Source organism: Phaethon lepturus, unplaced genomic scaffold (genome assembly GCF_000687285.1).
Source record: "Phaethon lepturus isolate BGI_N335 unplaced genomic scaffold, ASM68728v1 scaffold9451, whole genome shotgun sequence".
NCBI classification, from domain to species: domain Eukaryota; kingdom Metazoa; phylum Chordata; class Aves; order Phaethontiformes; family Phaethontidae; genus Phaethon; species Phaethon lepturus.
The window spans coordinates 68446-83451 of NW_010519927.1; the positions used below are offsets into that span (position 1 = coordinate 68446).

The 15006-nt window shown below is 36.4% G+C and overlaps 1 protein-coding gene across 1 annotated transcript in view; it reads right to left on the minus strand.

The window, feature by feature from the left end:
* Positions 1-5184, minus strand: part of ARFGEF1 (ADP-ribosylation factor guanine nucleotide-exchange factor 1 (brefeldin A-inhibited)) — a gene marked incomplete at its 5' end in the record, with an annotated part of 66749 nt that extends 61565 nt beyond the window's left edge. Inside the window, 2 exons of the mRNA XM_010297213.1 lie at positions 794-950; positions 5162-5184. Coding sequence (XP_010295515.1) covers positions 794-950; positions 5162-5184 — 180 coding nt within the window. The remainder of the gene's footprint in view (positions 1-793; positions 951-5161) is intronic.
* Between the last annotated feature and the right edge of the window lie 9822 nt (positions 5185-15006).

Sequence of the window (15006 nt, forward strand, 5' to 3'; positions counted from 1 at the left end):
ACAAGCAGGATTCTAAAAACTAACATCAGATAAGTCTTCATATGTAGTCAGCACACAAATGTTTTTAATAACAGATAAACCAGCCACAAATGCTTTCTACCTAAGCTACTAGCTAGTGCTCTATTATCCCTTTCCCTCTCTAGGTCTTTGATACTTTGAAAGGGATTTTATCACAAAATTAGCAAAATCCTCTTCCAAACACTTCAGGCATGAGAGTATTAGTAAACCTCCATGGCCCACCTACTTAAAAATACACAGAGTAGCCAGGCATCATAGTGCGACAGCATGCCAGGCATGCATGTGCCTGTGAACATAAATATATTGAGTTCACTGTTGTAGGGCTACTCAGGAGAAGGAAATGGCTAAATTCCATGCTGTAGACTTTGTTCTGAAAACATTACAGGAGCCTATGAGTTTTGAGAGACCAGACTTCTCACATTGAAGATATTTTACTGCAATTACAAATAGCATAAAATTAATTTGGTAATGATATACTTGCTGTGTTAGTTCAATACATAAACATGAAAATAGGTCGTTATACACTAACATACTAAAACTGATCTAAACATGTAACTGCCTGTGGTAATACATATAATACATAAAGAAACACATGCATGCACTACATAATAAGACGTACATTCACCTTTTGTCAGAAATACATTCAATTTGGTTGTGTGTGCAATAAAGTAAAATAATATGAAAATGATGACATTATTTGTTATGTGTGACTGTACTTCCCCTTCAAACCAACAGAATTTTGTAGTTGACAGTTAAAGTTCATCTTCATACAGACCTGTAAACAATCTAGAGATGTACTGACAATCCTGGGGCACTTCGACTGGCATGCCAATTCAAACGGTAAGAAGTATTTATCCGCTTCAATGAAGGTTGTCTTTGATTTCACAGGTGGCAGAGTGCTTGAACCAGGCTTTGCTTCTCCATGAGGGGGACTAAACAGAATGACTGTATTAGAACGCTGTAAGTGACCACACAAATAGTTCTCACCACCACAGTGTTTATGAATTAAATAAAATATCAAGAAAATCAACACTAGGAAAGAGTAACTCCCATGAAGTTAACACAAAGGTAATATGGTTGTATAAATATTCTTAACAGCTCCTATACTTCATCTGACTCCTCTATTGATCAAGCAAATTGACCCATTTGTGCACTAAGTAGATATTCAGCAGTCCCTGCTGGTTTGAAGGCATAAAGACTTGTTTCCTCTGAAAATTGGAAAAGACTCCCCTTACTTGGCTGCTTAAGGCAGAGGGGGAGGAAGGAAAATCCATTCAGTATCATTTCCACATTCAATGATAATTCCCAGAGAAGTCTAGGCAGAATTTTATTACTAGAACAGATAAAAGTACAACTTGCCAAAATTACTATTTTTTTAATGAACCTGAAAGGTTAAGAACTACTCAACTACTGCATTATGATACAAGTTTGGTTCAGCACTTTTGCTGAAGTACATCTGTTTTGGAGATTAAACCATATCTGAACTCCAATCCGAGGAATACTTGGGGCGGGGGAGAAAGGGAGGGAAGAAAACAATGCCAAAACTTTGTTCTATCTGTGCTTCAGATGGCACCACAGAATTTAAGAGTACAGTAGTTACCAGTGTATCTCACTTGGGCAATGTATCTGAAATGACTAGCGGTACAAAATTTGAGAAAATTATTAACTGTTGAAGTCTTACTGCTTACAGTACCTTTAGAAAGGGCATGCTCATTAATACTTAGCCAAGAACGTACAGTTTGTCTTTAACTCAAAGCAAGATGTTTGGATTTTTCATTTCAGAGACCAGCTCATCACCTTTATATGAAGCATTCCTGACCTTTTATGCGCACACATATGTATCTTTATATAAAAGGTAAACAGCACGGTCTTACAGAGACTTGGTAATTGGTAAAAAGGAAAAAATAGCACCACGTCATATTCTGTAGTGAAGGATTACAAAATTCTTGCAGTAATTCAAATGGATCTTTACAGAACAACTAATTTAAAATCCAGGCCCTATGCATTTGTTGCAAATTACAGCAGATGCTTCAAGAAATGCAGATGGTAGAAAATACATTTTTTCATGTTGCTAAAATAAAAGAATGAACTGCTAAGAACTTATTATAAACCCAAAAAATGAATGCAGTCCCATGCATCATGGAGAAAGCCTTAAACTAAACAGTATGATAAATTATCACAATGCTTCAGCTTTTCAAGGAGCAAGCTGCGTTGTCCTTGAAATGATGTTTGGTACCACAATTCAAACAGCCCTTCTTGTTTAGGCTGTTTAAAAAGGGCACCTAAATTCTAAGTCTTGATAGTGATTAATTAGTGTTAGGATTCTACTTTCTACTAAATAATTTCTGTTTTCAAGTTTTAAGAATTTATCCCTACATATTTTTCTCCTGAAGAAGTGCAGAGGTTTGTTTTTCTGTTGGATGCATAACATTACTTATTGCCCAATATTGTTTTCCTGGAAACAGAGTTCTTTTGGACAAAACCCAAATCAGATAGGTACAGAGGAAGAACATGATTCTTCCAGGTTCTTAAACCTCTCTGAAATTCCTATAACAGCTTTTCTCTGAGGAATGGAAGGGTGGTATCTTTTGCTCATGTCTTATGAAGGCTGTTCTTCATCTAGTGATTATGGTTATTGATTACCATTAAAATTAGGTTAAAAGAGCCCTTTGGAAATTAAACCAGAATTTTTCAGAAACAAGGAGCAGGCCATGATGAGATACTGAAAATGAAGAACCCATGCCACAGCAAGCTACTACAGGAGCCTGAAGCTTTTCTCATTTAAAGCTATTAAAAAAATACCCCAAATAATAAATAAGGAAGATGATGCTCCCTTTGTCTCTGGAAAGATAACTCAGTAAGCTCATCACCTTGCTGACAACAGAAGGGAAGAGGATAGCAAGCAGAGGGGAGAAGTCAAATCTAAAAGGTCTTTTCTTCTTGATATCAGCCGCGAAATTACTTCAGCTGTTTGTTTTTTTTTTTTTCCCCAGCAGACTGTGAAAGCAAAAACTGTCCCTAACAAAACTTTCTCCCACCAAGGGATCTACCAAGCATGTGGATTATGAAATATGACGATATTTATGTATCAGCCATAGAAACAGGCTAATGTATGTATCAAACAATGATTTTTAAAAATTATTTTGGCAGCATTTGCTTTCTAATGGCTACATAAATCAGCCTATCCTTTTCTATTCCATTCCTCTCCATCCCACTACCAAACACTCGATCTTTTTTAAAAACAAACAAACAACAAAACAAAAGAAGCAGTTTTCTATGCAAAAATTTCTGGGAGGTGGAAATGACCTATTTTTCAATGCACTCCAGGTTAACTGTGAGACCAGCTTCCTCAAACACAGACCAGAAAAATTTAAAGAATCATCACCAGATGCCCCTTGTTTAGGATATTCAAATCTCAATCACAGAAATAATAAGCTGAAAATAATTTGATAAACTAAGAGGTTTCTCTGTTCTAAGGCCTAGAAAAAAAAAGAGTACTTTGTACTGCATCTAAAAAATTTGATTTTACAGTTAAGAATAGGGCAAATCCATTCACAGTTTCCAAGTGCAGCAATGCCTTCATAGCAGCAAAAGGCTACTGTCAGAATAACAGCACTGAAGAAATCCAAATCTACTTAGAAAATGTACATAGGCTAAGATATAACATACTGCAAAATATCACAACTTCCAATATTAACAGGACATTATCTAAGCACCCACAGCTCAGAAATGGCTGAACCATGCTTGTATACCTCATTATAATTAATCTCTCTCATTAGTTTTCACACATTATTTAACCATAGGATCAGATATTACTTTTCCTCATTCAGTGTGCAGAACAAACACCATTCACTGAATATTTAATACTAAACATTTTTTTCTTATCATTCTTCAAAATGTGAACTTCTGCTTTATTTATTCTACTCTAAGTAAAATCTGTTATAAAAACACATTATTACTTTCTGTTTGAGACTGACTTGTGGTGCTTGGTGCAACATTGTCTGAACACTATACAAATGTTAAATTTATTTTTACAACCTTACTATGAGCTGATGGTATTGACTTTATTTTGCTGGTGGAAACTGAAGCACCATGACTCAGTCGGATGCATCCACTAATTTTTATGTGCCCAATTTGATAAGCTGTGGAACTAAATTGTTCAGCATATTTGATATTAAATTGTACTTTACACCGTCTGAAACAAAATTCCCACTGGCCTCCTTTCCAGCTAGCAGTCCTTACATTTTCCAAACCAAAACTTGTAGATTTGAGCTCAAATACACAGGAGACAAAGCAGAAACCATTAGCAGCCAATTTTGACAGCTGTGGTTTAAATAATTTGCCTAAACCAGAAATTCAGTTACAAGGCAGGATGCAGGTCCCCAAGCAGCATTCATCTGCTCAAGCCACAAGTATACTTTCATCATTAGTTTTACCCACTAATCCGATTCTTTCAACAAGCAGTATAAACAGTCTTCACCACACAGCCCTGACTCATGGTTAGTAACGTACACTGAATGAGGAAGAAGATCCCGTGGAACATGTAATTAAATACTAATAATGGAATCCACAGTTTACCAACACTTAAAAATTTACTTGTTGATAGTGGAAGAGTGCTGAATGTTAATTTCAGTTTCTACCTTGAGAGATCTACACCTATTCCTTAACAAGGTCCTTTCCAGACACTACCTTCTCAAATTATATTAGTTTTCTCCACCAGTTCCCATTTCCTCACCCCAACCTCCCCCCCTCGCTCACTCAGAGTTCAAGTCTCTCATTTGCATTCCAGGCTCTTCCCCTTCCTCTGAATCCACTTCAAGATCCATTTAAGCTCAAGCCCCTCCAACAATACCTTCTGTGCCACCTACAAAGATTTCTGCTAACTTTGTTCTCCATTCCTACCCTCCCTCACCAGACAACATCAGCCCGCTCCCTCTGAGTTATCTTCTGCCTCTACTCCCAGGCCCTGTGCTTTGCACCCTAACAGTCAGCCACAGAACTAGCACTTCTAGTATGTTTCCAGATACCACCAACCTTACCAAATACATGGAAAATGCTTTTCAGAGAGACCCCATACTCCCAAAGCACAACACATTTGAAGAAGGGAAAGCACTATTGCTCAATATGATGAACTATCACATACCTTTGCTTTTCTGTTTCAGCCTTTATTTCCTCTGTAAAATGAAACAAAGGCATAGTTATGGAAATGGAATCATAACCACAAATATAAAATTCAGTAACTGAAAATTTTAGGAAAGCAAAACTATTTAGGCAAACATTTGAAACCAGGATCAGTTTAAAAGAGAAAATACATGGTTATAAGCAGTTTCATAACAGCTTCTACTCTTCACCTGCATTGGTTGCAACCTGTATCAGAATTACTTTACAAATCTATATTCAAAACTTAATATTTAAATTTGCATCCAGTCATGCCAGCTAAACATCACATCCCTAGAATGTTTCTGCCAAGACACTGGCAAGCTCTTTTCACAGCTCATATATATAGAAATAACAAGGAACACACAAATATTATTAAAACTATTAATCTATCAATAAAGGATATACTGCTTGTTAAATGTGGATTATACAGAAAAACAACAATGAAACCACCATTGCTGATTGTTACATGAAACCTCAATGACTAACAATTATCTTCGTTAAACAGTGTTAGAAACCACAGTAACGACTAGAGGGGAGGGAGAAAAATTGTCTGTAGTGCCTCTATTTCATACTTTTAAAAAAATATACTAAAACAGAGGACCTAATGCTTTTAATTAAGTTTAATGCTGTTGACAAGACATTCTAAGTAATGTTTCACAATACATATTTAAAGTAATTTTAAATTACTGAAACTAATTTTTGGCAACATCTTCAATTTCAAGAGTACTGTTGTCTCTACTCTCTAGTTATTTAGCACACTTAAGTCACAGGAAATTCCATAAAGACTGGATTTCCAATGGTGTAGGAATACATTCTTGAAATAAAAGGTACAGCATCAAGTATGAATATATATGTTTTAAGAAATCATCTCAGGAAATGTATTCTAGCATCAAGTCCTGCTCAAACATGTAAAACCACAATCAACTAAAACCAACACTTTACTTTTATTTTTAAACTAGTTAGAAATACGAAATCTTTTTTTTTTTTTTTATGAAGCTCCCATGCAGAAAAAGCACACTTCTGTGTCCTATCCCCATGTACTATTTCATAGTCATACTGATTCACTTACATGACATGGGTTGCTAAGTGGTCACAAACCACTACTATCAAACACGTTTATGAATAGACTTGCTCAACATCAAGAAAAGTGAACATAAGGACCCATGCAGAAAAAGCACACTTCTGTGTCCTATCCCCATGTACTATTTCATAGTCATACTGATTCACTTACATGACATGGGTTGCTAAGTTTGACATTTCATCACAAACCACTACTATCAAACACGTTTATGAATAGACTTGCTCAACATCAAGAAAAGTGAACATAAGGAGTGTACATCAACCTAAAAATCTAAGTCTTATTTCTGATATGACTGATGCTCCCGTTTTTCGCCCAGTAAAACTCAGAGGTTAGTAGGTCAGTGGTTCATCTGAGAAACTGGTACTCCAGAAGTGGTTCAATTCTGTGTTACCCAGGACTAGACAAAATATGAAAATAATTCCATATTCCAGATATTCAGTATTCCTCAATAAGTAGCAATGATAATAACAGCAACAATAAATCTTCATGTCAGCAATGTTTCAGGGAAAGTATGCCTTCCTACCAGGTTATGACGCTTGACCCATTTACTCACTTGAAGACAAATACTTGACCAACAGGAAGGAGAAGAAACTCTCTTTCCACCTTCAGCATCTTCATACCTTTCACTATTTTACCTCCCACCTTAGCATTCACACCCAGGAACTCTCCTCCCCGAGATGCTCTAAAGTCTGTCCAACAAACAACATTACCAATCAACAGATACAACTGCAGAATGCCTTCCGAGTTCAACTTTTCCAACTAAAGTGACAAAACTGAGTACATTCTCGCCCAATACCCAACTATTTTGAACACAGAATGAAACACAGTAGACTACAGAAACTAAGGGAGTCCTAGTGCTCTTCTGAGATAGTAATCCTATTAATAACAGCAATGAAATATTAACAAATTTTGCCTGTAAAATGATACAAGATGTTAGAGTGTGGTCATTAAAAAGATGGGGGCAGACACCCAACATGAAAGTAGAAATCACGTCTTAATGAACTTGAATTAGTTTGAGTGACTCCTTTAAATCACCTTTTTTTATATATCAAGTTCTCATTTAAGATGATTAACATGCAAATGTAGAAAAAAGTTATAAAATTTGAACTTAAGTCATGCTAACAAACATTTCTACAATTTTATATTTAAATTATAATTCCAGATTATAACGCATTTTATGGTATTTAACATGAAGAAACATGATATTTCAATTCAAAATTAAATAATCAATATCAACTTGTTATAACACAAATTGCAGTTCACAATTTTACCAGATTTTAATAACCTGAAACACACACAGTAGTTTATTTAACAGTTTCACTTAAGATCACTTAGGTACAGGAATCAACTACTCTATTGACAACACAAAGATCTGTGCATTTACAAGTTGTTTTATATTTTGGCTAGGGAAAAAAAGAAACAACAAACAAATTTAGAAAAATAATTATTTCAGGCTATTGCTGTAAATAAAACAACAGAATGCGAGGCTCCACTTCATGTCCAATTCTGGTTGCCCTTCTTAGCCTCTACCACACCACTGGAACACTAACCCCCTTGAATCTAACTCCTCCCTCCTAGGGAAGGTGCAAATTATAGTGGAACTTGTTCATTGTTCAGAGCAGAAGCAGTTGTATGTACTGAATTCAGCGTGAAAATTGCTTAAGGAAGTACAAGGAAGCCAGTTCTCAGATCCCCACCCTCCCCCTTTCTCCATGAACAACAATATTTTTCCAGTACAAGACAGCACATGTCCTAAGCACAAATATTTTTCTGGTACTACTTAAAGCAGATGTGACAGTAGGTGAGTGTTCAGACACCCTAGTCAACCTTACAGGTTCCAAAACAGTAGTTAAACTGTATGCTTAGGCAAATTTCTTGAGCTGAAAGCACTGCATGAACAAAGACAGTCCCTGGCAAGCAGACAAACATAAAATAACATTCAGGAAAAGAAAGATCAGGAACAGTAGTTCCGCTTTGCACTAACTCGTTTTAAAAAGAATGTATCAAACCCAGCTAGCTGTCACCTTGATGTTACATCACATTCTCTGAATTTATTCTTTGCTTTGTAAACTGTAACAGTACTTGCAAAGATTACCAAAATAATAAAAAAATACAATCAGAGCTGCTTACTGCCCTCACTGCGCTGCTAATATTCTAACAAACTATCACTATTCTTTCTTAAAATACTACAAGAGATTGTCTTCAGAGTAGGTTGCAACAACTCACTTCAGAAAATGGAAATTTCTGTAATGGAAGAATAGAATACAAAAATTATAAGGAAAAAGGAAATTTTGCAAGTATTTTGCAAGTAAAATAAGGAAATTATGCAAGTATAAATCTAATTCAATGTTACTACCATTTCGAGCAGCACTGCATGTCTATTACTGTGAAAAGTATCGATTGTATAACCTTTGTTAAATAAAAAGAAAGGTTCTTACAGTGGCTGACATGAATTATTTTAGGAGACTAAAATATTTTAAATGGCTGATAACCACATCATATAATACTATTACTATGAATGAGGTAGACAGCAGACTTGAACTTTACTTTGACTGCTGAGAACGTAGAAAACGTCATTTCCTTCACTGCCTGATTGCTCCCTCACGCTCTCTACACCAGAACACAAGTTAATCACAGTACAATGTCATGGTCATGTAACAATCACATCCAGTAGGAAGCATACAAAAATCCAAGAAGCATTATCAGCAGAAAAACAGATTATAACAAACATAACTAACAATTCTCATGCTAGATAAACAATTTGTTAAAGACAGAGGAACCAAAACACTGATTGATACATTCTTTTAAATGGGAAAAAGTAACCCTTGCAAAACTAAAGATTAGCTAGAAAAGGGAGATGAAGCCAAGCTTCAAAACCTAGGCGGCTTCCCCGTTTTCCTCTCCCCTTCTCCAAAACACACACCCAAAACCACAAAGGAGAGGATCCAAGAGCTGGAAAGGCTTACTATCTCAACATCACCATTCATTCTGGGAAGGAAGAGTAAGAGAGGATCTAAGATGCTGGAACAGAAGACTATTATAGAAAATGACTACAGCTTCCAGAGTCTTCCTTTGTATTATCTATGATATAAACACAGAATTACTATGGAAAATAGCTCAGATTATTCTATGTCACTGAAAGGACGATGTGTCTTAAAATTGAACTAATTGGTGTTTATCTAGTACTCTATTTAAATAAAGTACAGCAGAAATAACAAAATTAATCCCTCCTGAACTCTCACTTGCACACAGCTCCAGAAGATGACCTCCTTATAGAGTTCTATCACAGAATTAATGGAAATATATGCAGCTGTTGCACACATGAGATAGAACTGATCAACGAGATGCATTTTTTTGCTATTTTACAATGATATGCATCAACTGTTTCACAAAGCAGGTAAAATGAGTCATGTACATTAGTGTCAACGTAATTTTCCATTTCATCTACACTTGTACAGACCATCATCATTCCAAAGAAATCTCTGAAAAGGTCTAAGACCTTTGTTATACAGGTGTACTAATTTCAGCTGGGATAGAGTTAATTTTCTTCATAGTAGCTTGTACGTTGCTGTGTTTTTGGTTTGTGCTGAAAACACTGTTGATAACACAGGGACGTTTTAGTTATTGCTGAGCAGTGCTTACACAGCAACAAGGCTTTTTCCTCTTCCCACACTGTTCTGCCAGCAAGAAGGCTGGGGGTGCACAAGAAGCTGGGAGGGGACACAGCCAGGAAAGCACATCCCAGACCATATGATGTTGTGCTCAGCAATAAAAACGTGGTGGGGGGTAGTTTGCCTGCTGTTGCTTGGGGAATGGCTGGGCATGGGTTACCTGGTGGTAAGCTACTACTTTTTTTGCATCACTGGTGTTTCTTGGTTTTGTTTTTCTTTGTTGTTGTCCCCCTCCCCCTGCATTTTTTTCCCCTCCTTATTAACCTGTCTATATCTCAATCCAAAGTTTTAGCACTTTTGCCCTCCCAATTCTCTCCCCAATACCAGCCAGCAAGCAGCTGCATGGAGCTTAGCTGCCAGCTGGAGGTAAACCACCACAACAGGTATCCATAATTCCATTCTCACCTCTCCAACTTTAATTCACTATTTCAGCATGTCATTTGCCCTCTTCAGAATAGTCATAGTTTCTAGCATGAAAAAAACAAACTGTTTTCTAGTTTTCTTTTTCTCTTTTAACACCTTATAACCAACTAATCTCATTTGCAACTAATAACAACTGTCTCTGTAATGACAACAGGTAACACCTAAGCAGCAAGGTCAAAATGGGTCAAGTAGGTGCTGTGGGCAACACTGTCTTAACTGGTCTGCTGTTCAAACTCCAACTTGGAACTAAGTTACTGTTTGCCGTGCTAATCCAATTCACAGGATGATTTAAATCTTCACCACACTGAAGGGTATCTCTAATTCTCACTTTAAATTTGTTTATGACTGGATTATTCCTTCGGCTCCTATGCCAACGTTCTCCTACACCTGAAATAGACCCTCTCCTCTAGTTACCTTCAGGTAGTATTTCCTTCTGCTTACCTAAATATGCTGTAACACCATGTCAAGTACAATACTCTACAGTTACTTATTCTTACTTTTCCCAAAGTCTTTCTCCTCAAGTAGGGTATAAATGGTTACCTTCAGGAATGGTACATAGAGCTAAGTGCTATTGTATCAGCTCAACATCAGGTCATACATTAGATTACACAGAAAAGAATTCTTATGGAATTTGCTATTGGGAAAAGGGCAAACTACTTACATTAAAACAGAAAAATACTTTAGAAGTTCATTACACAGTATGATGCTAGGAAAAAACCCCACATACTTAAAAGCATTTAATACATCTCTCACATTATATTTTTCCATTCTTGTATCAGAATTATATTTAAAAACAAGGGCATATTATATACGTATTCCGAACAACTAATGGTGCCTGCCAGAGACACACATGCGTAAGTCTCAATTCTATAAGGATCTGCACATCTGAAGACTAATATTCAGTGTAAACATCAGAATTAAAGTTTATTTACCTAATTGAAACTAAGTCTACCATAAGAGAAAACATCCTGCATTTTCACTGGGGGGGAAAAAAAAATTACCTCATAAAAATTACATACAAAATGTATAGGCCTGTTCCTCTGCTCACTGGGGGAGAAGCAGAAGAAGCTACTCTTCCACTTAGTACTGAAAAAAATTGGATTTTCCAACTCTTCTTAATGCCAAAAATGTATACAGATGACTAAAAATCACAACCATACTACAACTAAAAAACCCACGTATTAAATACATAATGAAATCAAGATAATAAGCAGGTGCCTTTTAAAGAATTGTAACAATCCTGGGTAATCAGAAGGTAGAACCAGTCAAAGCAGCACAGGATGCAATATTCCAAGGAAACAAGCCAATGTTGGGAGCTCACATTACTTATACAGTAGAAGACTAGTGTGAGAAGGAAGCAATTTGAATTCAGTTCTTTCTTGTCAAAGCAGGTGGATGAGATCCAAGGAACATGCACTGAAGAGGAATTTAAATTATACTGATATCTATACTTAAAAAAAAAGTTGAATTCTACTAGAATGTTCAAGGTTTTGCTTGAATTGACTTGGCTTGCTTCCTTCCATCCAAGTGTTCTAGTGACTGTCTCCAATATCATACAAAACACTGTGGCAACACGTGGATTAAAACCCCCAAATTAAATACAAATGGATTAAAACCTTTCATCACTAGCAATACTGAAACTGTCCTCCTCCATGTCAAGGTATACAGAAACCCTCAATGACCCAGCAGTCTAAAGGTACTTGGTCAATTTAAAACTGTAAGATCAAGTTAGCTGGACTGCAAATAATAGAAAACTAGAAATTCAATATTTATTTGAAAACAACTTTAAATCAACTCTATTCTCAACTATGTAATAAGATTATTACATATATGGTGATAGCTTAATTAAAGAAATTTTACCAAGTTTGAATTCACAGTAATAAAGCCATACAAACATGACGGAATAAAAAATGGCCCAAAACCCAAATCTCTCCCTCAAAGAGATAAAATTTCAAGCAGATCATGCTGAATACATTTTCCCCCAAAAGGGGTTATTAGAATGTTTCTAAATAAATAGCCAAAACTTGTTTCTTTTCTTGATATTTGCTTTCTATTACCTTCAAGCAGTGTCAAAAAAACCCTCAACTCTTGCCTTCTCAGCTGAACTAAGGAAGTATTAACAGACTTCTGAAAAAACTAAAATAATTAAGTCTAAGGAGCCCAAACAACAGAACTGGAGAAACACACAGCCATTTTCAACTCAAGGTCCCTTGCATTCAGACAATGATGATCCAGAGATGGTCTCTGTGGACAACTTCTGCCAATCCAGTATGTCTAAGAAAAACCAGCAAGTTTATGTAAAAATACATACTGCAAATTTAGCACTTACTCTTACCTAAACATCCAAACCCCTGACAGGTCTTCCACAAAGATGAGGATTTGCTAAGAAACGAACAGTGTCAAGCACACACACTGCATAGAAATTTTCTCCAGGCTTCTAGCTGACACACTCTTCCTCTGACAGGGCCTCTGCCTTACTCACTACTTCCAAACTGTGAACTACTCCAGTTTCAGTATGTTTTCCTGTGCTGAAGATGTATGGAGAAGAGTAACTAGCAAATGTAGATTATAGTATTTTCCTCTCCCATTTCTTCACATTGTAACAGTGTAATCAACTTTCAGTAACTTTTGTCTATCTTCAACATTAATCCATACGTATGTAAACAGCAAACAGACAAAAAATGAAAACTTCATAAAGCGCCCCACTGGGATCTCAAATTGCCAAAGAATTTTTCAATTTTGTCCAATACTGTTATTCCCCTAGATTATCAAATCAGGTTGACCTGCCTAAAATTCGTAATAGTGTATACAAATTCATTACAGGAAAACAGTACTGAAATTTAGGTAGCCTGCACAAAAAAAACATTCACTGTGAAAGCTGAAATGGTTCCTTAAATGGAATTCCCAAGATACACATTATAGCACTGTGTCTTCCTGTAAACCCTATAAACAGGTTTCTTCATCATACCTTCTAGGCTGCACAGAGATCTATCCTCCCTTCCCTCAAATCCTTCTGAGCACAGTGACTGTAAGACGGACAAAAAACCTATTTGTGGGAGTCCAAGAAGAGGCTGATAGCAGCACTGGGCCTTTCAGGGTGCAGCTTTTGTTCTTTGTTTTAATCCAGGAAGCTAATCTAAAGAGAAACTGGATTGGAAGAAATACAGACACAGGCACAAGCACATGCAGCATCAAAGTGTGAATTTCACCTGTGTACAGTCTCCCACTGCAGAAAGAGTGTTTCTTTCCCCTCAAAATTACTGACCCCAGACTTTAGCATATACCCCCACTTATAGTTTATTTACACATATGCTCTTATGACTGCTGTTATTTACCGGGGTCAATTAACCTTTCTACTTAGTCTCCTCTATCTGCACAATTATACCTCACACAGCTATAGGACATGGACAGAGAAGAGCAAAGCTCTGTGCAGATTTTAAAAAGTCCCTGCTGTGGTCTTCACATAGCATTTACATAACAGCAAGTAATTCCTGTACAGACAAAACAGCCTTCAGAGTATATTTGAACACTTTCATTTGCTTTCCATTCCAATGTATTATGCTGCTGCAATTTCATAATTATACCTTCATACCTGTAAACAAGGAAGCACAGACTAACCACATTATTTAAGCAGCATTCCAAACAAACAGCAGTTATATTTTGAGTCTGGCAACTCTTGATTAAATTCTGTACAGATCTCCCTAGCTGTGCTCTACAAAACCCTGAAACCCTCTAATCAACTGAAATATTAAGTTGTATCATTAGCTTAGCAAAACACAGAGTAGCAACCTTTGAAGCGTGTAGAGAAATATGTATGTGTATGTACACACGAAGTAAAAAACCAAAAGCAATGAATACAAACTTTGTACAGGCGAGGTGCTTCAACTTTCGATGACATTAATCCTCTGAAAAGAATGTTAATATAAGAAAGGAACATTATATGTTGTTACTTCCCATGCCATATTTTCTGATACGTTAAAGGTTTGCAGCAAATCCTACTGAAGTATTTCTCTATTTTTATATCTGCAATTCAAAAGACAATAATTATATGTCTGATGGTTCTCATTGGGCTTTTTATCTGTGAAGCAATCTTCTCACTTATTCTTAATTTTATTGTTAGACAGTCATTCATACAGAGCTACGGCTTCCCCACACTCCTGCTCACAATAGAATGTTATTGGGGAATATGCAATGCTGGTGTAAATTCAGAAACCTGAAGGTACCACGTGTTTGCACTCAGCCTTACTACCTGCTCCTTCAGCTCATTAGGTATAACATCTTCAAACAGAGAATCACTGACATACCTACTCAGTAGAAACTACTCTAGTGGCCTCATTCTGCTTAAAATTAGTTCAGAATCATTCAGTCCAATGGGGTTTTATGACTAGATTTTCTGTAATTATCTTCCTACTTGCTAAACCAAGTCAAGACTACTGTCAAATTGCTTCACTGACTACTTGGGAAGAAGAGTAGGGGTGACACACAGACACACATATAGATCACACATTGCCAAGGATAAATGAATTGTAGTCATTATTAGTAACACTTATATTCTAACATGTGGCTGAAAAGCTCATTTTCGGCAGTAGTAAATCCCTCTGCTTCCCCTCAATATTATATGGGTCTCCATCCTTTACTAAATCTACAGAAAGC